Genomic DNA, 23,804 nt, shown 5'->3' on the forward strand with positions numbered 1-23,804 from the left:
GGTGGTTTAGTACATGCATGAGGACACCATAACAGAGGTGTGTGTGAGGCAGGCAGACAGATGGCTTCAAGGTGGGGGTGGGATCTGCTCTGAGCCGCTTCGTGTTTGCAGTGGTGATGGACGGGCTGACAGATGAGGTTAGGCAGGAGTCTACATGAACTGACAACACTGTGATCTGCAGTGAGAGTAGGCAGCAGCTGGAGGAGAGCCTGGAGAGGTGGAGGTATGCTCTGGGGAGAAGAGAAATGAAAGAAGTAAGATAGAATACATGTGAGTGAATGAGACAGAAACAGGTGTAAGGGCGAAGCGGCGAGCAGTAGAGGCCGTGAAGGTGGATGAGTTTAAATACTGCGTCAGCCGTACTGGAGACAAAGTTAGAGAGGCGAGGCTGAGACGGTGTGGACATGGAGGAGGCAAAGATATCCTGGAAAAACTAATATGGAGCTGCCAGGCAGGAGGAACAGAGGAAGACGTCAGAGGAGGCTGATGGATGGAGGACATGCAGACGGTTGGTGTGACAGAGGAAGGATCGGGTGAGATGGTGGCAGATGATCCACTATGGCCCCCCAAAGACGACCAGCCAAAGAAAAAGTATGTGAAAGACTTTTTACTGGAATATTTACCTTGCAAACACAAATATGTTTTATATTTTTTGAACTAGAAAAGCTATTTCAATATCATCTTTTTGCCCAAAGGAAATCAAAACTCATTTTAAGTTTTTCCAACAAGGGGAAGCTGTAATTTACTAGAATACTCATTCTGGCATTGAAGCATATTTTCCCCATAACAATAACTGGAAGCCAGTTTATGCATAAAGCGCTTTAAACTTGCGTATATATACTGATCTGGACTATACGACTTATTTTTAAACAGCTCAAACTGATCAGGCAAAAATAAAATCTAATTAAATTCTTTTCAGTATCATAAAGAATTTCAATACACAGCTGCAGACTTATTACACACGATTAAATCAAAGCTAAACTAGCACCACAGGGTCACATGACCTCAGTGGCCATGTAGAAAACGGTATGACATGAGCACAGTGTAACATAAGAGAGGTGCTCCGTCACTATACGTCTGCAGATTAATGGCTGGAAATGTCACAGGGAATAAGGTCGTGCACCAAGAGACCTGACTATGAAGAGACATCTGAGCACTTCTGAGCAGCAGTTCCATGGTCCGCTGGGAAGCCAAATGTGCCGCTGTCAAGCCGTGCCTCGCAAACACGGATACACACACGTGCACACACACTTCATGGCGGCACAGCATGGCCTCTGTGATGAGCAAGGACAGAGACAGGGTAGACTCTTACATGGAACATTAGACATGATTAGAAGTCATTCACTGAAATGCCCCTGTCACTATAGCAGGATGGCATTACGGCTGAGGTGCAGAACACACCGAGCATTTTCTTTACTGTGACACGTGATCATAACAAACTGGAGATTTTGCTGATAAGGCCAAACGTAGACTTTGTGCATAATTTAACACGACACTGGGGCTTAACAGAGAGAGAAGAGAGTTTCAACCAAGAGATCACTGGAAGCAATTTCTTAGACTTTAAGTAGCTCCCTCTGGGGTTGCATTTGCAGTACTGCTCCTCAAGAACTGTAAAAAGACTCGTAATGGAATCAAGTGAAAAATTTGAGCTTATCTATAATAGTCAGTGCAGTAGGTGAGCAGTGCCACCTCATACATCTTATAGTGTCATACAGGCAGCTTTATCTGTCTCTGACACGAGACTATAATACAGCAGATTATCTAACAGGTCAGCATAGAGAGCCTCCAACCTTCCAACACTTAATTTTAAATCATATCTTTTGTGGCAAAGTTAAAGTGTGTTTGCAGAGCAGCAATGTTCTCTGTGTTATTCTCCACAAAACCGAGACAAGTTTGGAAGTTCAGTGTAGTAGAAAAGTGTGAAAGTCAGACCGAACTCTTCTCTAATTAATATGCATTTGTCTCTATGCGAGTGTCAAAAACTCCTTGCCGCCTGCTTTCACCCTTATGGCGTCCCACCTGGGAGGTGCTGTCAGCTGTTCTGGGTTTACTTCAGGAAAGCAAAACTGTGAGGAAGGACACAAAGACGGATTCCTTAAACCTCCAGTCAATTTGATCAGTTTCCTGCTTTTGAATTCTACCTTTTGTCATTGTCCTCCTGAGCTCCTCGTCTTTACTATCAGGGAAAGCTCCAGCATGTTAATCAAATCGTACACTGCAGACTGCAACCTATTCTACGGTCCTATAGCAATGCAGAGAAACTGAAAATCGCCTTCTTCCTCCCCCCACAGTGAAATGATTGTTTCACCAATATGCATTTTCTGAACCCATCAACACAGCTGCTAAAGAGCAAACAGATCCCAGGACAGGCCAATAGGTTTATCAATTGCTCTTCTTTGATTGAATTCCAGCCTCAACAACCTGCAATAAATCAGCATTTGCAGACACCCACTAAGCAACACCATAATCACGTTTGAACTGAGAAAATCAAATCCTGAGTCAATTATCTTAGCCTCACTGGAACTGATAACGGTTGCTCTTAGGCACTAAATTGGCAGCGCTCAAATGTAAACACAATGTTTCACACTGAATGTGTTGGCTCAACGTACCAGGTTTCCATTTCTAATCCAAGGCCACTTTTTCATAGTGGGCAGCGGCAGAGGTGGGAGGAGGGGCGCTGCTGTTCAGAGGGCTTCTTGGACTGCATTTACATTATCAGTAAATCCCATCACAGCCATTGAGCGGCAAGCTGGATGCTGCGACGAGGCCCCGGCCAGGCTCTGCTGGCACATCCTGCTGCCAGAGATGATGTGATGAAATCACAAAGGCTGTGTCACACCACAGCTGAGGATGATATGTTGTCTTCCAGTCAGTCAAAATGACAGCGGTGTATACAGTGACACCTACACAGTCTTAAAATATGGTGCGTCAGGTAACAACAAATCATCCTGTCTGAGTTTTCTCAATGCAAAAACCAAACTGTAAATTTAACTCCGACAGTCACAGAACAGCTCGATCAGGAGGTTGATCTCCTTTTCCCTTTAATTCCAATCATCCCCTTTAATAGATTTTCATATGTTTGGATGTTTTTAGTCAAAAGACGCAAACGCATTCATACCACCGAGCAGCATCCTAATCAGGTGACGAGTTTCTTTATCGGCTGTTTGCTGCTTCATAAGCTGTTTAGTTAGAAATATACTTTATTATTATATAATAAGCTCAATTATAATTTTCCAGTTATTATAAATCAGTGCCTATTATCCATTAGTATTATATCCATCCGTATAACTCCCAGAGAGCGGGCTGCTGTGGTTTGTTGGTGTAAATGGAAACATCATCAACATCTGGTTTTTCTTTCTCACTGCAGTTTCTGACTGTGGAGTTTTAACCATGTTTGCTGACATATCTGTAAACTCTGTGTCCGTGACTATTAATAAACCGCATCCAGCCCACACTGCGTACAATTGCAGCAATCACAATACAAGTTGGATTTTAAAGACGCCGTTTTATGATGCGTGATGTAATTTTCTCATTAGGTCTAGCTCCTGTGCCGTTGCATTGTACGGATTTAATTTGCAGAATATAAAACACTCGGTGCAAAACACTCCAGCAGATGATTTCACAAACAACCCTGAGCTACAAACCACTATCTTCTGACTTCCTACCATCAGTATTTGCCAGAAATAATGATGCTTATATCTGCCGGGAAGATAAAGTTGTCAACAGTGTGGCCGGAAGATCACTCAAACCTTTTTTCCATTCTCTCGGTGAACTCTACGACATAATAAGACATCCTGCCATGCATATGTAAGAGCTGTTTGCTATTTCAGCGACTGGGTCTTTGATTGTCTCCTCAGCACGACTACTGTTTTGTGCTTTTCATGAAACTGTAGGTAAATATTGCTCTCGTTGAAAGCGCCAGAAAGTGTGAAAAGTTTAGGCCGAGCGTGCCTGCTGTAGGTTTCTGTTATGATGCTATTTGTTGTTATCCCCGCTGTACATATTGCATCCATCTATGGGCGTGCTGGATGTGGAAGTTGCAGTCTCCTGCTGCTCTGGGCTGATTGAAATGGTTTACAATGTTTCGACTCTCTCTTTTCAGAGAGCCTTTTCATCCTCCACTTCTCCATTTTACAGCTCGATTCCAGCTGCTCTAATGCCTCCTCGCTGGTCCGGGGAGGCGACGGGCGAGCTTAGCAGGCGACTGTGCATCCTATGCAGATTATGATACCACCCTAGGGACGCGGGACTCTATCGAGCATTTTCACAAGTACAATTCAGACACACATCAATAGGCTAGGTGACGACCACACAGATGCAAGGCCTGAATCATGACACCTCTCCTCTGGTGCTCGTCGTGTACATATTAAAGAGTCGGGATGCTAAAGAACACAGCAGATCGTGACATTTACCCGACAGATGAAAAACCACTGCGACTTATAACCAGGATCAGCAGTGGTAGGTGAAGGTGCTTTGCCAAATATAACCAGCTATTAAAAGGAGATATGAAAGCAATGCAGCTCCCTGTGGGCCCAGCGCCTCGAACACACTCTCGCAGTCTCCTTTAAGACGAGTGCAGCGCGAGCAAGAGTTCACCAGGTAACCGCTGCCGCCCTGACAGCAGCACCACGCTGACCTTTAGCAGAATTTGATTTGGACTCCTTATCACATATTACTCACACGTTAATAAGAAAATAGAAACTCAGCACTCATTAAACTTGGGTGGCCTGAGTAAATAAATAATAATAAACGTATGACGGTAATTAGCCAGCGTTGCTGCTAAGTGTTTGGGTATGAATATTTACAAAGACCGAAGCCTCACGCGTGACAATTATGAACCAGCTCGTAGCGCGTTATGACGCTCAGACTTTGTTCTGTCAGAAGCAGGTCTGTTTAATCGTTGCTTAATGAAACTCTGTCTGTCTTCATGTGCTAACACTGCACCGAAAAACGAAGAAAATCTTCATTTGCTCTGCCTTCATCTGTTAATGATATCCTGGATAATTTCAGCACAAAACTACAGCTTATGCCTGCAGTCAGAACTGAAAATCAAAAGAAATGAAAAGAAACGATTTCTCTGGAAATACAAACGCTTCTTTTTTCAGCTGTCGATGGTACAATAAACTGAACCATTAATTTTTAATTGGAAACCCCAATTTAAAAAACACTTTTAATAATCACACGTTTCAGTTTGTGGAACTTTTTTAAGGAACAACTGTGTGCAGAAAAAAATAAGCTTTAAATAAGTATGCAGTACACATGAAATACATGTGCATGTGCACGGGACTCTCCAGAGACATGACAGCTGACATTAAACACTGAAACTCTTTAATATTGCTTCATCCAGAGTCCTGATATTATATAAAGTCAATGCAATATAAGCAAAAACTCTCAGTGTCGGTCCAGGTATAAGAATAAACATTCAGCACACATGGTTAGGGTCCTGTGTATGTGTGTCTATGACTCTCTCTACTTTAGACTGCACCGTGACTCATAACAGCTCTGCCTGTTTGAATTGGTGGATGTTTTTATACTGGATGTCGTTCCAGAAAGATCCAAGAATTTTTCTCTCCATGTCACAGTATGAAAAGCAGAGCCACACGTATACCTCCTCCAACAGATCTGATTTTGTTTGCTAACATGCAACAAATATTTGTGTTACTTAACAAACCATGAAACAAAGTATTTGCATTATTTTCCATGAGTAGAACCACAAATATAACCTTATTAATAATAATGAGAATCAGCTCATTCATCTCTTTTAGCTCTCGCATAAATAAGACCGTCACATTAAATCAATTTAAAAACGGTGCACAGAAATCTGCTTCGATCTTGAACTGCAAAAGTATTTTACAATGAGAAAAAACACACTTTTCTCTGAGAATACACTTAATTTGAAGAAGAATCCTGTTTTATTCATGTCATAAATTGGAGTAATAACAACGACCTGCTGTTCAGGAAGAAGACTGAGGAAAAAGCAAAGAAAGGATGAGCTTAAACTGCGGTTCCACTCTCCAGAAAGTCATTAGGTCAGAGAAGTGTGGAGGATGTTCAGCAAGGGGCCTTCAATAATGAAGAGCTTATTTCCACAGGGAAACATTGCCTGCAGCGTACATTCACACTTTGGCAACTATGGAAATGAAAGATTTTGAGGTGCAGAAAGGTCTCAGCGTGATGCTGGGAGAAGCTGGCTGTCTAAGACTCCTTAAATTGGTAGTTGTTTGATTTGGCAGACGGAATTTTAAACTCAGTGTACACAGCTTATACTAGTTATAAAAGTAGAACAACACAAACAAAACACATCGATCACCGTGCAGTAAAATAAGGTTTTTATATTGTATGATGATGAGGCTACAGGACACAAATCCTGTGCAGACTCGCAGCCGTTCACTAAGAATACAGATTTAAGCAATGCTAGCAGAACAGACTCCCTGGCTGTGCTCATGCTGCGCGCCATGGTCTCAAACCCAATCATACGCACCCTTCAAACTGTCCATTCAGCTATCAGGCTGGCCCTGCAATATTATCAACCCATCAAAGTATTCAAATCTGCAAAAATATCAGTGTTTGTTGTATTTTTGTCTCAGTTTTGATACTGATGTTGCACATTCTCTCTCAGCTGTAATACATAAGTTATTATCTAAAGTAATCAGACTACACATCTTTTCCCTTTTATATCTGTTCACCGTGTGGAACTGACTGCTTTGTATTCTATGATATAACAAAATGCACACAACGTCATGTTTGCATGCAAGTGAAAAACTACAATAACACTGAGTGAGAGACTTTCAAAGTACTTTATGGTTGCAAATATGATCATACTGCCCGAAGGTCAAGAGACTAAAGAGATGATTACCGTGACCTTGGTTTTATCAGGTCACACAATGTGACTGCTGGGAGGTAGTGAAAATGTACACTTTATTTTTGTAGCCATTTAACAAAAGAGATGAAACGAGTCGCTGCCACATTTTTTAGACATTGTCCAGGTTACATGTGGCAAATTGAGTTGAGCAAAAGACATCATCCTGGTGCCTCCTTAGGGATACTGTAACCTCAGCGATAAGCAACATGTCCCATGTGAGTATTGTCTGGGGCAGACAGATGCTGGAGCATGACCTCTGATAACTTTGTCAGGAAGCCTAGCGTGATGGCAGATAAAGCAAAAACCGGTGCACTCAGAACACAGGCACAGAAAGTTCATTTTTAGATTCTCGCTACTACATCAGAGACTACAGGGAGCTGATACGCCTTGTCCTGACCAGCTGCTATGAGTGTTGAATCAGAGCACTGTGGTAAATATGAGTCAGACATGAAAATGTTGGTTAGCTGAACAAGACTAAGGTCAAGAGGAGACCATCTAAAAATGAGAACTGTCATGTCAAGTTCGCCAAAACTGATGACGACAGCCCTTGAAGATGCTCTTTTATTAAGACTGTTTATTTTTAGAAACCTTTTTTTTTTCAAACTACTGTAGTCGATTTCAAGTAGCTTCAGAGAAAAGCCCTGACACACCTGTCAGGAAGACGTACTTGTCAAGGCACTGAATGTGCTGCTGTGGTGAGCTCCATCTCCAGAGAGGTCGCTTAGTTATAGAAGCTACGCGTCAGGTAATTTCTACTTCTGCGTAAAAGATTAGGAGATGAGTCACACAGCCAATTACTGTCATTACAGTGTCTCGTGACATTAATTCACACAAGACAGAGCAATCTTGATTGTTGTACAATCTCAAAGGCTAATAACAGGGGGCAAAATGTAATTGCTTTCATCTGATGAGCCAAACTCACGAGCCAGGAGATGAGACGCTCTAAGAACAATCACCGCTAAATCTACAGTCTGTCATATAAGTTAACTTTGGGCTTCTTGATTTACCGAGTGAAGTGAAAATGTAAATGTGGAGGCAGATTTATAGAATTATGAGAGTTAGTGATGTGTACAATAAACCAACACGGGAATTAGAAAAAATACAGTTCGTTCTTAAGAGTAGGCTTTCCTTACTCACTGAGGATGACCATTTGAACAGCTATTTAATCAGTTAGTTGATTAACAGGAATCTAATAAACAATCATTTTGATTGGTGATTAATCAAACCAGTAAAGCTGATGATCCATTTTCAGTTTTGAGGATTTGCTGCTTTTATTGTGATCAAACACAGAGTGTCCTTGGATTTGGACTAATCGTTGAAGAAACTGTGCTTTGATTAAAACACAAAATAAGTCCTCTAAAAATAAATTCCCTCCAATGAATATTCATCATTACTGAACATTTTTATGCCTAAAGCTGCAGGTATGAATTATGCTTGGGTAAAATGCAGCTCCAGGATGGCCTGTGCACTGTGAGAGTCTTTGAGGTTAGAGCGCCTACAGTCTGCTTTCTATTTACGCTGCGTCGTTCATGTTGTTCGTTATCCTCAATAAGTCTGTGTGTCAGAGATTTGTGCAGTACGTGTGCACAAGGCTGCCACAGACTCGTGTTCAGGTTCATCATCATATGCTCCGGTCTAAGGAAAACAATCGTATAAGCAGGTTATGTAGTTTTGTTTTAATTACAGGGTCTTTCCTGTTACTTTCTGATGTTATCAGTTTCACGTAAATTAGTTTATGAAGACAAATGATTTTATAATGTAAATGCAGTAAGACGAGAAGATGCCGTAAAAGCCACCCGAGGGAAGATCCCCACACTTTAACAAGGTCAGGAGTCCAACTGTGTGCTTCACTCTCTCCCCTCACAGACGAGCTCTGATAACGAGAAGAGATATGAAAAAAAGCATCAGCAGTAATTGCTGTTTGCACATCAGTTTAGTTCTGGAGAAAGCAAACATAGAACATCACCTATTTCAACAATGATAACACCCATGCCACCAAACGAGCAACATAAACGGCTCCTCCACACGAAGGCGTCCGATGCCCGACAGCGACAAACATTTCACAGACAATGTGCCACTTTCTCATCGCCGTGTTACGTCCCTAAAATACTTCCTAATTGTAAAAGCGGCACGAGAGACGTATTAATACAATAATAACCCTCCACTGAGTTTGATGAGACCACCAGAGTAATCATTTTAATTGTACTGTACTCTAATCACAAACTGGATGAAAGATTCAAATTTTTGGTCACTGCAAACAAAAATTTAAAATTTGTAAAGTTAAAGTATCCAAGCATGACGATGCATAGAGTCAATTTAGGACTCGCCTGTTTTTTTGTATTCATATTAAAACACTGGTGCAACATACATCACAAACACATTAATTTTCCATCTTTATCAAACACCAAATATTTGGATTTCCTCTCAAAAGAAGGAACAGCACAGATATGTGAACCACAGTCACAGACAAACCTCCACTTCGGCTGTGCTTTGCATAAAGTGTTTTAATATTAGTGATAAAGTGTTTTATGAAGGCTTTTCATCGACGTTCCTGCCAGAAGGAAATTGGACTGAAGTACCAACACTTCTATATGTTTCTGATCTGGGTTTAGCTAAAGGACACACAGAAACCGTTCTTTGTGAAATCAGTGGTGAGTGCTAATTAATTCTGTTAGCTAGATTTCCAATGTTTCAGGGTCACTGCAGTCAGCACTCTTGGGCCCCGGTGACGAGACAGTAATACTTTAGATTAGAGGACAAATCAAATCTTATTTCCAGTGTTGGAGGATGTATTGGTGCAGTTTGGCCTCCGAGCTTGTTTTCCAGGGTTAGGAGATGAGTGTTTGTGTCTGCGCTTTACTAGCCGCTCCAACTATTCAGGCTAAACAAATGCAGCATCAGGGAAAGCCTTGATTTGATTTATGCCCATAAGTGTTTCTATAACAATGTGATGCAACATGAAAACTATGAATTTCCAGAATTAATACCAGAACTTGACGACTGAGCACGACTCCCCATGAGGACCTGAACATGACCACCCTGCACACTTTGGTCACGTTGGTCTCTGAGAACCTCGTCCCAGCCAGGACACACGAGGTGAGGAGGACAGGAGTGCGAGATATAAAAGCTTTGGAGGCAGAGGTAGACCTGCTGCGGGACGTTTTTGGATGGTTTGTGTGTATTTGCTGAAAGTCAACCCACTGTCTATGCAAGTGCCAAGGTAGTTAAAGCTGCTAACACGCTACACTGTGTCTGTGGGACAGGGCCATCCTGTCTCCGAGTCTATGAGACGCTTCTTTGTCTTCACGTACTTAAGGTGTGATTCAATTCAATTCAATTCAATTTTATTTATATAGCGCCAAATCACAACAAAAGTCGCCTCAAGGCGCTTCATAGATACAGAGAAAAACCCAACAATCATATGACCCCCTATGAGCAAGCACTTTCGCGACAGTGGGAAGGAAAAACTCTCTTTTAACAGGAAGAAACCTCCGGCAGAACCAGGCTCAGGGAGGGGCGAGGCCATCTGCTGTGATTGGTTGGGGTGAGAGAAGGAAGACAGGATGATACAGAGGACGGGGAAATAACACACTACAAAGCACCAGTTTCTTCACAATCGCAGGATACAACAGAGGTCATGTCCCCCCCTCAGCAACCTCTGTGACTGTAACAAAGCAAAGGGTTTATTACTTCGTGTCATGACCACGACACCAACGTAATGTTTCTCCAGTCGCCTCCTCTGACATGATGAATTCCACCTTTTTAATGCTCCATCATCAACACACTCACACACGTTTTCTACACAAACACGTTTATTTCTTAGTTCTTCTCATTTAAATCTGATTTCACTCGGTCATAAAACATGAACTTAGCTCCTGGTTCTTTTTGTTTGAAGTCTGGATGATTGTCATTTTGAAAGTGGTTATCATTTCCTACCAGGTCCACATTTAAAAGGTTTGGTGGAGCAGAGTCCCTGAACTGATTCTAGGTGTGAATAAGACGTGTGAGTGCGATTGCCTTTGTTATCGTATGACAGAGCTGGTTTTTGTTTCTCTGCTTCTTGAGTAATGTGCTAATGTGCGTTGATGTGTTCAGCTCAAGCTCTGTGCATGTTTAATATCTTGAAACAAAAGCAAATTTTAACGATTATTTATCGTCATCTGTGGACAAAATTTCTTTACTATATCACAGACGTTCGTACTGACACAACCCACATCCTAAGGATCGAGAGAATACTTCAATCATTTTAAAGGCTGTGAGAGCGTGCCTGATATCTCTCCTGGTTTGATGATTATTCACGACTGTGTTTTCTTGTCCTTGGTAAAAAATTAAAAAAGAAGTGCATTCTTCACAAAATCATTTCCAAACAATTTCACAGCTTCTCGTTCTTTGTCTTAAATTTCTCATGCAGACTGTTGGTAAAACACTTAGCGCGACATAACTTATTAAAAACTGCAGGTTTTTGCACCGTATGCATGTAAAATCAGGCAAAGCTAACATGAAACAGAAAGGTGTGATAAATCTAAAAGCTATCAGCAAAAAAAATCCAATTATTTTTCAGGAAAAAAAAAAAGTTTGCACTAAACTTCAATTGTTGACGTGAACAAGGCCACAGAAGCAATCACAGGAACGTGCTTTCTAAGAGAAACATATTAAATCTCAGTAAGTCCAGAAGGGTTTTTATTTCTCTTGGGTTTTGTTCTTGGCATTGACTGTTTCAGAAACAAGTGGCCCTTATCAGGCACTGAGCAGCGAGAGATACCTGTGACAGCCGACATGTTTGAGGCCCAAGTGCTTAATCTCTGGTCTCTGCTCCGGAGCAGTGAGACACATCACTAGAGCAAGGAGGGAGTGACTGCGTGCATCTCAAACCAGCTGACACAAGAAATGGAAATGGAAAAAAAACACCCTGCATGAGCTCGAGAGCACTCCTCTAATCGTATCAAAGACTTCTACAAACAAACATGGGTGAACTGTGATTGATGGGAGCGCAGTTAATAGGTCTCCCAATCCAACGCTGTGAGAGAAAGGAGGGTGTCAGAGACCAGAGCTCAATAGCAACTCGGAAGCATGTTAGGGGATCATACTGAATCAGATTGATGACAGCTGGTGGTGATGCATTTGGCAATCTAATTTTAACACAAAGTAACTCAGTGATAGTGCTGCCACAAAACTGAACTCAATCCTTGCGGGCCAACAGCATCACAGCTGTAGAGAGACACCGACTCGTGCTGCAGGTGGAGGTAGGGGCAGCAGCACTGTTTTATCTTGGATTTTCAATTCGTGCTCCGTGCCATTAAAGTGCATTAAATTATTCACACTTTGTGGCAATCTCGCAAATATTTTAGTCCCAAAAAGCTCTTTCGGTGGAGTGCAGAGCTTGGACATACACGCCAAACCGACAGGGAAAAAATCTGACTTGTACATGTCCTAAATGCAGGCCCACAATTTTTACCGGCTGCACATTTGATGTAGCCACTCACGGCTTTGCACACAGGCGTGAAAACGACGCCAATAATTTCCTTTTCTATCCTCCATCTAACTGGATTGAAGCATAGTGAGCTCTGCCAGGGAAGGCAGCCACAACACAGACAGGGCATAGACATTCATTGTAGAAAGGCTTAATTTGTGTATATGCATGTGCTTCTCCGAGTGCTGGCATGTTGGTGTGTGTGTGTTTGCCTTTGCTGAGCTCGTACGCTAATCAAGAAACCATAAATAGCGGGTGCCCTATGTAAATGTCTCACACTGTGCACTGTCCTGGATCGTCACTAAAGATCATTTAATTCTCCGTATTCATTAATGGCTATGCTACAGGTCTTTAAGGCAATGGGTTGTGAAAATGACTGAAAAACAAATCAGGCAAAAGACAAAATATCATCTGGTTAGCCGTTTCTGCATAAGCATTTTATGTTTTAAGCCATAAAGGAAAAATATGGATTATTGCAGAGGTATAAAATGAAACACCTCAGTGGTTCAATATTTCTTAATTACTCTATGTGCCAATTTCTCTTTTAAGAAGGACACAGCGCAGCATCACCAACTGGCCTTAGGTTTGTCTGCTGAATGAAGCTTGTTGGGGGATGGATGAATCCCTCCCCTGTTCTGGTTTTCTGAGCCAAGTCTGCATGATGGGGCCCTGAGCCTTCGGCCTGTGCCAGGTGGCAGCTGGGAGAGAGAGTCCCCGGCCAGGCCTCAGCAGCCCTCTCTCTGGTCCTCTGGCCGCCACCGCTGCCACTCGCCGAGCTCGACGAGCTCGACACCAACTCTACTGACCTACTGATTGGTCGGGAGTACTGGTGTTGACCCTTTTTCCAGATTTCTTTTTCTGTGTGTGAAATAAATTCTTTGTGCAGAACATTTTTTTAAGACACGGTGAAGCGCTGTTCTTCGGTCTATTCCAGAGTCGTCACGAAAGTAGGATCCAAACTTGATACCGACACCCGGAAAATATTCAGTACTATTTTCAAAACCATGAAAGTTAATCAGCCTTTCTAAAAATAATGATTATAATAATACTGGTCTGAGTAAATGTATTCATCTACAGCCATTTGTCCTGGTTCGGCACTGATGGAGCTGCTAAGGTAACCTGCCACTGTTTCTGTCTAGTGGTCAGCTGAGTAGCTTCAACGCTAGCATCGTAATGCTAGCTCATTGATTAAACAGATGGCTGAAACAGCCATCGCGTACCTGGCATGTACCACCCAGGTTAACATTTATTACAACTGTTCAATATTTTGGTGCAGTTGAAACGGGAGCTTTACCGACCTCGTGTTGCTGCACCACTCTTCACGTGTTCAGCTGCTAGTGAGGGGAGGGGCTGCTCACCTGCCTGCATGCAGCAGTGATGTGAGAAGAAATGTTGTTTTTTATTTTAACTTTAAAAAAATGTCAAGGCTTCCACACAACTGTGTTAAGTAACTCTAAAGAAACTGTCTGACGCTTGTTTAACTTTTACTAAAACATTGAACAGAGAAAAGCTATTAAGTTAACCAGCACTAAAAGAAAATGAAATATCACTATTGTTGGTTTTAAATATTCCTCTTTAGTGTACTCATCAAACAAATAAATTTTTTAAGATTACTTGAGTCATGTCTGGTATTTCAATGAAATACTGAGTTTTTGTAAGTCAATTCAATACCTCTTTGTTTAGTAATTTCAAGATTTTAGAGTAAAACAGTGAAATTCACAGGAGTTCTCTCACCTCTTTCCACTCAGTCATTTAATTCTGAGTTATTTTAATCTTTGGCTCTTTTCTCCTTCCCCTCACTCCCATCCAATCACAGCAGATGGCCCCGCCCCTCCCTGAGCCTGGTTCTGCCGGAGGTTTCTTCCTGTTAAAAGTGAGTTTTTCCTTCCCACTGTCCAAAGTGCTTGCTCATAGGGGGTCGTCTGATTGCTGGGGTTTCTATGTATTATTGTAGGTCTTTACCTCACAAAATTAGACATTTTTTGCACTAAATTGAGTTACTCAACACAGTTGGATAGAACTACTTGACTTTTTCAGTAAATCCAAATCAATTTTTCAGTTCAGTTTTTAATTGAAATAATATAAATGACACTAATATATTAAAGAAAACATAATTTGTTCAGTAATTCGGTGCTGTTACAAATGAATTTCATATCTGATAATAATTTGTCATTTTAGAATAGATATAATATTTCAGTCTAATTTTTTTTTTGACAAACCTACTCTGTACATGCTTTCATGTATCCACAGTACTAAAAGATACTAAATTTTTTTAATTTTGGTATCGAAACATACTGTAAATAGCAGTTCTGGTGACATGCTGACTCTGTTAATGTCTGATATGGTATTAACATGAAAAAGAAGTATTCTCTGCCCAGGTACAGTGATAAATCAAATCGTAAATCTTGTTGAAGCTGTTTGTTAACCAGGAGATCATATTATTAATTATTCATATTACAAGTTAATAATTCAGAAAAGATTGTACCACAAATATGCCAACATCTGTAACCAACAGGACATAGCTCTCCATACATGGTGAATGCTCTCGTCTGTAAGACCTCAAACATCCAAAAAATAAAATAGTTCAACATCATCTTAAATAGTTTGTAATACTAAGAACATTTTCTGTATCAATTTGTCATTTCTGGATACATGTGTGCAATATATAGCTGTTAGCTAACAGCATGCCAATAGTGAATCCGAGAGCGTTGTTTTTATCTAAACACAAATCAGTAACAATAATATCAGCCTGTCAAGTGTCGGGTTGAGCTAGTGATGCTGACGGGTCTTTCCTCCGTCATATTTGAGCAGCGCTCCACATACATCCTCTGTAGTGAAAGGTCCCAGTTATATCTCAGCACTGAGGGAAAGGTTTGTCTCATGCACTCGTTTTTTCATGCATTTTGCCAAATGATGTCAAACGAACAAAGCACGCCGTGGTTCCTGTAGGCCCGTGTAGACATAATGGAGGAACTCGATGATGGCAACAGTATGATTTACAGCGTAAGAATCCACCGCTGCTGCATTGAACGTCTGTACATGCTGAGCACACAATTGTATCTCCTCAGGGTGCTGCCTCCATCCAGCTAGCTGTTCACCCTTTCAAACTGACAGACATACTTTTAGCCTGCGATGGAGGCACTTTTCACCCCTTAGGATACCTCAAGAAAGACGTTTGCTTAACTCAGACCTTGAGCTCCACACTCAGCTGCATACTAACTCTAACCTTTACTATACAGCTGGTCAAAGCTACACATCCCTGTTTCATTGTTCATTTTAGCAGATGGTCTCATTGGTGCATAGATTTTTTTTCCATGTTAAAAGTACATTACCTCACCCTTACATTTCATTTTATGATGTGTTCTATCGTGTCTGTCACCTACTGATGACCTCATACTTAACTCGACTTATGAGAGCAGCAGCGTATCCCACTACTGCTCATATGAGCCCTACTTTCATTAGCATATTTGGCAATAAAGCAGTAATGCTTTCCTGCATTAATAATTCATTCAGAAGTTTTTTATAAGAGGAACCATATCTGTATACAGCTGAGTTAAGTTCTTAGATTCAACGCCAGCATCAGGCGATTTCTCTAAAGACAAACTTGCTGATTCAATATTCACCTTTTAAATTATGTAACATTTTGGAAAAATCTAATATCAAACCCCATGCCACCCACATAATTAAGTCTTCCCAGAACATTAACCAAAACAGATCATGTGGGTCAGAAATCTAGCTCCTCCTCCCATTGATAATCAATGCTACAAGTCAATTTACAGCCAGTGGCTTCCACAACCTGAGCCCACTGCATTACTTATTCAATTGTAGCCCATTAAGACTGTGAGAGCTGATATTAAAGGTGACACGAGCAAAAATCTAACAGCTTCCTTCAGTAACTGTGTTCCATACGAGGCGTGCGGGGCCGGATCACTGAATTCGACTGTAGCTCGAGGCCATGCTTCACCTCTGCCCTGAGATAGATGTAAGAGCTCAATGACAGCAGCACTTAGCTCACATCACCAGATAGATGTGTCAGCTGTTTCAATGTCTTTACACAGCTCATAAAAGACTGAATGCCACCCTGCAAAAGTGCAGTCTAAGCACTTGCCTGAAACAAACCTCAGAAATCCTGCCACGACTATGATGTTTAGAGGACTTCTGGGAGGAAAAAGAAAATACAGAGGTTTCGAAGAAGTGCTCATATATACACCTGCATCTGACCTTCCGCAGACGTAACGAGCTGACAGGCTTTTTCTGACAACTTGTCTGGTTTTCTAGCCAAGACAAACTTATGAAGCAATACTTAACAAAAAGCACCTGAAGCACAACTCATGGATGCCAACAACAGCAGCAGCCAGTAACCACTTCACAAATGTCTCCTGGCTAACAGAGCGCAGGCTAATGCATTCGACGGCACACTGCGTCTGTGTTTATGTTTTTACCAGTATGATTTCTTAAATCATCAGAGCAGTCAGGTGATTGCAGGTTATTTCAGTCCTTAAGATCCCCGCTTGCTGAGCTGCACGCTTTTGCTGCCTTGTCAAAACAGGATGTGGACAGAAAATTGAGCTACAAAGGAGCCCTCGCAGCTGGAGGCCTCTTCTAGTGTTAATGGTTTCCAGAAAAAGACGTAAAGCAGCTATGAAAACAGAATTTGGTCCAACCTTTGAAGGTCACCTGCTAGTCTCTATCTAATATTTCTCCCCTAAAAACAACACCCTGATCTTCATATAACACCAGCTTCCAGAACGCCAACGAGAACATGGAACATGTCTGTTTATTTTGTTTGTTTGTTTAAAGGTGCTAAAACCAAGTGATTTACATAATATCCATTTATAAAGTCCACTCACAGTTTACTGTGTCCTAGCTGTCTGTTGAATGAGTAAGGGTACAAAGGCGACATTAAGCAGGGCGGACATTTTTCAAACAGTTCCTGTAACCCTACATTATTTAACCCTCGGCTTCCTGTCACAGTCGCTCCTGCCGCTACAGCCAAATCAGCCCCTTCAGGTTGGCCTCTGTCATTTCTGCTTCTGAGATGTGTTGCTATCCTCGCCACGTGTACCTGTCTGCCCACCTTCATGTGTGAATGTACAATATTAAACTGTTCCCTCCTGCAAGGTTGCTTTTTGCACTCATGTTCTCCTCCCCGCCTGTTTTTGTTAGCACGGTTACAGATAAAGTTTGTACATCACACTTTCAGTCTCAAGTTTATTTTTGTGAACTCTGGAATTGCTAATCAGTCCTGGAGCCTTCCTCCGGTTTGTGCCTGAGCAGGAGCAGATTCCTGAGGTTACTGATATGTTTGTGTGGTTTAGCAAATGGCCTCTGCATAATCCTGCGAGGTCTAGCAGAGCAGTTCGAAACGAGTCGTGCAATTCGACGTGAAAACGTTTCGGTAACAACTGCAGGTAGCAGTGCTTACATCAGCCTCCTCTTTTGGCGCTCTTGCCGTACGCGGTCCTCTTTGGCAGACTTTCTTGTGCCTTCTCGTACCTTAACCATCTCAGCTGAGCTGTCATGATCGTGGTGCTAATACTGGCCACTTCTGCCTGCTTCAGCACTTCAGAGTCAGGAACTTTGTCTCATCATCTTAAGCCCACGATGCTCCCTGAGAGTCACCTCAGGCAGTGGAGGTGAAAACAGTTCAGCATTTTGGAGCGATGACTATCAGTCTCACATGCATACAGAAAAGATGAGAGGAGCTTTACAGGCTTTCAGCTTCGTTTCTGAGTCATTCGCTGTTCGTATCGACCCGTCAGCCTGACAAAAGCTGCGCCTGCCTGCACAGTTGATGCAGCACGCTGTGGCTTTAACAGTTCAGTAGAATTAGAGTCATTAAACACTAAAAGTTAAAAAGTAAGAAATATACTGAAGCATAAGTTTGTATATTCATAGTTGCAGCAATATTTTAAAATGTACAAGAAGGAAGAAAATTTTTTCTGAATAAATAAAAATATATTACAATGATTTAATAATGAGAACATACTTAAAAGGATGCCGAAGACATGCTTTTGTTTCTCAAATGGTCCAAAAATGTTAGAATTATCTTGCATTTCTTACAGTGTGCCCTTCAGCACTATATTCATCCTGGTCACACGTTTTATGTCTTTATTGTCCAATGATGAGTGTTTAGACAGTAACATTTCAGGAGCTCACAACTGAGAAAATCTACAAAGTCCTTATCTCTGCTGGCCAACGAGCTGCACATAATGCAGACGCTGAATGACTTCTCCCTCATCGTGATTCTGGTGCTTGCCTTTGCACACACACACACACACGGGCACTTACATACACTTCTGCGATGGTATCTGGCTATCTCACTTAATTAGCCTCTAAAGGCAGCCTCCCTCGTATTAGTGGATGTGCCTTGCACTATACTATCGTCTCTTAAATAGGGTATACGTTACAAACAACCTTGAGCTGTTTGCGGCTGGTGATGCTTATCTGGCGCTGAGGTCAGTGCATGGCATCCAGGTTTTTGGGTTTTTTTTAGACAGGTAGTGCTGCGGTGTGTCCAAATTTCCAAGCCTGTCCTTTTGTTAGATGAGCAGCGTACTGCCACACCAGCCGATCAGGTCAGTCTGCTCAATGTTAGATGGGCGCGAGCGATAAAAGGGGAAAAACAAGGTGGAAGCATTTCAAAGAGCCCGTGCCATTGCAGGAATGATTCTGGAAATGCCTTTTATTCATGCAGAGAAAACCACGGGCTCACTACTTGGCATTCAAAGTAACAACGCTGCTACCACAAAGCAAATTAATTTCAGACTAATTAGGATAAAAACCAGCTTTGGTGTTGAAAGAAAAATGAAACGCTATTATCATTACCGTCCATTTAGACACAGCTACAAGAGCTCCCATTTATCCTGGGTACAAATGGAGCAGGACAGCACACAGAGATACAGGGTCCAACTTTCCAACTCGGATTCTCTGAAAGTAAATTTGGAACCTTTGTGTCTATGAGTCCGCCCCATCCTATCTGCTGTCCTTCTAAATACTGTTATAGCAGCTCGATGAGCCATTATGATACCTGTTTTTACTCTGATTCAAGCCACACCTCCACCTCTACCCTCACAGAGCAGGAGGCAGAGAAAGGTAGCTGGTTTTTTGTTGGTTTTGGTGATTTACAGTGATTGGAAGGCAGGCTCATGAGTCTCCTTCGTGAAGGTCTCACAACAAGCAAAGCAGCCCTGACAAAGATGTGTCTGCTGGGGAACAGAAAGTGGGAGAACTATGAAGCAATCATGTCCACTGACAACAAATCGATGGGCATGCAAACATGTTCCTTACAACTGCATGTTACACTTACCACAGTTTGTCTTTGGGGGACGATTAATGCAATCAGCCCCTGACTCAACATGTAAGTACTGAAATGGGAGTTTTGAAAGGTTCACAGTAAAAGTTGATGTTTGACTATAAGGATAACTACTTCAGTTCAATCCAGTTTTATTTTATACTGTAAGGTAGACCCTACAATAATACATGCAAACTACTAAATCACAAATATTTTGTGTAATTAAAAAGATAACCTCCTTTGGGTTTTCAGAAATTCTCTGTCCTTGCATACTCTTAATAAATTCCTGTCTATGAATGCAGCTGTTTAAAAAATAGCACGAGCCTAATATGCGCTTTAACTCGATAAAATCCTGGCAGTGCCTGCTCGGTGAAGCTTCGTTCCTCTCGGGGATCCTGCTCTGTGACTCGGATTTTTAGATTTCCCCGAGCCTGTGTGGCGGAATTCAGATTCACCTAAAATGATTCCCGACATTACCCGAGCACGGAGCCACTGCGCCGCGCGTCCGCACGGCACAGGTATACCGGAGAGACAGCACGCACTCCGGCACCGGGCTCGGCTCTGGTCACCTGCTGCATTGGAGGATAGCACTGCTACGCACCTGCAGTCAGAGCCGCCGAGTCTATCCCGGTATATCCACGGGAACGTTCCTGAAAATGCCCACGCGGGAAAGCGGTGCAACACACACGCTCGGGGGGGTCACCGCACAGGTGGTATCGTTATTTGTGGTCCAACAGCTGGGGGGGCATTACAGTGAAACATCCTCAATTACAACACACAGAGACGAGCGGACTTAGTGAGGTATGCCACCGACCATCAACTCTCCATCGTTCAGAAACACATTCACATCCAGCTGCTGCTGCCCGTCACGGCGCACACACTGCACTAAAGGCGGCCCGCGCTGCCAAGTTTCACCGGACTGCGCATTCCCGGCGGCCCGGTGGCTCCTTACCTTTCTCCTCGTCCGACACCGTCGAGGGCTCGGCGCACGGAAATAATCCCGAGAACAGGGCTAGAAAGGCGAGTAGAAAAAACTCCGACATGTTTTCGGAGAGCGGGCTGTAAAGAGCCACGGTGCTTCTCCTGCTCCTGCTCCGGGTCCGGGTCCAGTCTCCCCCTCCACCACCACCCGGTTGTCGAGCGCCGTTATTCGGTGATGTCCAGCGGAACCAGTGCGCAGAACAGTGCAGCGCTCCTCCGGCTCCTCCACAAACGCACACCGCCGCTTTTCAGAGCGAACAGACGCACCGGAGACGGCAGGAGAGAGGAGAGGACAGGAGAGGCGGGGTGGGAGAGCAGGAGGATAAGGAATGAGTACGTTTCCTGTCTTTTCTCAGTGATTAAATGCCGTCAAGGTGGCGCAGCTCGCCTGAAATTAATCAAATCCGTTCGCTGTGCAGTCAGTGGAGTGGGTGGGTGTCAGCCTGAGGTCCAGGGGTGCAGAGGGGGTCCTTAAAAAGAAGAAAAAGTCAGAGGATGTAGGATGAGATGTGAGCAATCTCGTCAGACCAGTGACTTCACTGCAAATACAGAGTTATGCAAAAGCACATCCAGGGGGAAAAAGGTGCATGACTAAGAAGAAATAAGAGCCTTTCTCAGGTGAAGCATCCAGAGTGACTGCACAGACACAGCTAAAACAAAAAGCACTGAAGAGACCACTGCAGTGAGGTGTTGTTTAGCATAGATCCAAAGCACAGGCACCTCGTTACTGTATATCACAGTGATTCAGAACGGAACTCTCTGCTGGTCCTCGAATTTGGGACCAATGTGATGCATGTTAACAGGAATGTGTGACATATTCCAGGCATGCATGGAGACTGATGCTTAGTAAAAGCAAGGCCGTGTGAAGAATAGCTACCAAACTTTCTGTGTTCATGTGATTTTATGTGTTCTTTGTTTTTCACAATGAACTGACCGAACCTCTATTAGGTCAGACACTGCAGTCTCCCACACCTATCCTGTCCTCTCTCCTCAACACGTCGGGATGTTACGCCTCGGGAGTGAGAACGGGCTCCTCTCCTTGTATTCAGGCTGACAGGCTAATGATGGAAATTTTGGAGGAAGTTTGTTTCAACTCTAAAGTATGCAAATGTGCAGGTAGTTCTTATTTTAGCTCCTACAAGGTTAGGAAGTCCCAAAGAGCAATACCCGTTTTCAAAATCTTTATTTGTTCTCCTTTCAAGTTTCTCTAGAATTAAAAAATAATAATAATGAAAGAGATGCAATGAACAGGAAAACTGCAGTGTGTGAACTACAGTAGGTCGAACCGCTCCAGTCTTTGCTGAAAGAAGCTGGTGATAATAAGCTTGAGAGGATAGCTGTATGTTTTTTAAATATCTTTTAGATTTGTTCATGAGACTAAATGTTGAGTGAGGAGGTGATTTTATCCACCTTGCTGCTGTCTGCTGGTACACTGGCAGGAGTCGCAGAATTTCTGCTCCTGTTGTTTGGTATGGATGCTGCATCTGAGCTGACTGTGGGGGATTTCAGAGGAGCGGGGTGGTGTGGCATCGTGGAGAAGTGGTGGTGGGAGAAAGAAAGACCACTGAATGAAGCACAAATCAGGACAAACCCAGAATCAGGTGCAAAGGTGGCACTATTTTACTGAAGGAGTACAGGAAGTTTATTTAGTTGTAGGCAGTGAGAATATATCAGCAGTGGGTACACATATTGTACTCATAGGTACTTCATTGTAGTGTGCCTAAGCTTTAACAGAAGCAGATGCAGCAACTGATCCTTTTAACACTGAGCTCAGTAACTTTCTTGGAAAAAATCATGTTAAAAGCATTATTCGCATGAGCCGACGTGGACATAAGTCTTCAAAGTGCTCGGAGAAATCTGGCTGTGTAAGTAAGAGCTTGGTGAAGAGCGTCCACACAGCACAGCCTGATCACGAGACACTGTAGTGCAGCCACAACGCCTCACTGTGTAATATTCATTCATTTACTGCATGTTGTGTAACACTGTGAGGAGCATGCACTGTTCACAGGTAACAGTTCCAATGCTAATCAGTAAAGGCTAGTGCTAACGAAGCCTAGCTCGTGACTAGGGATGGGCACCGGTATCCGGTGCCATGATGGCACCGGTTCTGACATAAATGGTAGTAACCAGACCGAAAAGCAGCGCACATTTCGGTGCTTTTTTTCTGTGCTTTTTTTTCCTGAATGTCACACACTTTGGATTCTAGCCAATCATTTTACCTTTGCAAGCGTAGTAGGCGGGCCCAGGTACGTAGGTTCTTTTAGAGCAGAGCTACAGATTAAAAATGCCCAAGGCGAAGCGGTCAAAAGTCTGGCTGTACTTCACAGCAAAAGATGCAAACTCAGCAGCAACAAGTGCTTTAAGCTGATACTGTGATACTGTCAAAGGAGGTAACACCTCGAATCTGATGAAACACCTGGCGACGCATAGCGTTTTTTTTAAAAGCCGAGAAATGCGCCGTATTTGATAGCTTGCTGCGAGACCTCACACCGTGCACATCTACTGCGGGTGTGGTGCCTGTTATCGGACCGGAGTTAGCAACATCCCCCAAAAACCCGAAGAGGAGAGTCCTGGCCCCTAGCCCTGCCAGTGTAGCAGAAATGATGAGGATGATGATGCAGCAGCAGCCGTTCTTCTCTGCGTGAGTAGCTTCATGTTGTTCGTGTGTAATTTACGTTGAGTAGGCTAACCACGTGATTACATTAATGCATGTAAGGTGAACTAGCAAACATCATCATAGCTTCATGCGGCTGTCTTCTTGTTTGATGGCAGATACTCCCTTCACCCTGGCCAAAAAGGCTAAAATGACCAAAGAAAAAGTGGAAAACAGCTGAACATGAGAGGTTTTTGGACAAAGTTTGTGTTTTTTCCATTGTTTAAGCACTGCTTCCAGCCAAGAGTGATGCCATATATGCCCCATAGCTGCAGAAAAGGCTAACATTGTTATCTTTTTACAAAAAAACAGCTGAACATGAGAGGTTTTTGGACCAATTTTGTGTTCTCCATTCTTTAAGCACCGGTTCGAGCACTGTTTAAGCACCGGCAGCGTTTCAAAAGTACCGGTTTGGTACTGGTATCGGATAAAACCTAAACGATACCCATCCCTACTCGTGACCCAACGCAGACAGAAAAAGTGCAAAGCTGTCTCCACATTTTCTCTTATTCCAAATGCAAGTTACATCAAAACATATTTTTAT

General features: G+C 42.8%; 1 protein-coding gene across 4 annotated transcripts in view; it reads right to left on the reverse strand.

Annotated features, from left to right (window-relative positions):
* lrp1bb (low density lipoprotein receptor-related protein 1Bb) overlaps positions 1–20,925 on the reverse strand; it is a 276,774-nt gene extending 255,849 nt beyond the window's left edge. For 3 of the 4 annotated variants that reach the window (XM_080902757.1, XM_080902755.1, XM_080902754.1), the window contains exon 1: positions 20,579–20,924. In XM_080902757.1, coding sequence (XP_080758883.1) covers positions 20,579–20,669 — 91 coding nt within the window. In that variant the 5' untranslated portion in view covers positions 20,670–20,924. Of the gene's footprint in view, positions 1–20,578 lie in introns of all 4 variants that reach the window. The other variant, XM_080902756.1, reaches the window with a different exon arrangement.
* Between the last annotated feature and the right edge of the window lie 2,879 nt (positions 20,926–23,804).

Source organism: Rhamphochromis sp. 'chilingali' (assembly GCF_963969265.1).
Source record: "Rhamphochromis sp. 'chilingali' genome assembly, chromosome: 14".
Classification (NCBI taxonomy): Eukaryota; Metazoa; Chordata; class Actinopteri; order Cichliformes; family Cichlidae; genus Rhamphochromis; species Rhamphochromis sp. 'chilingali'.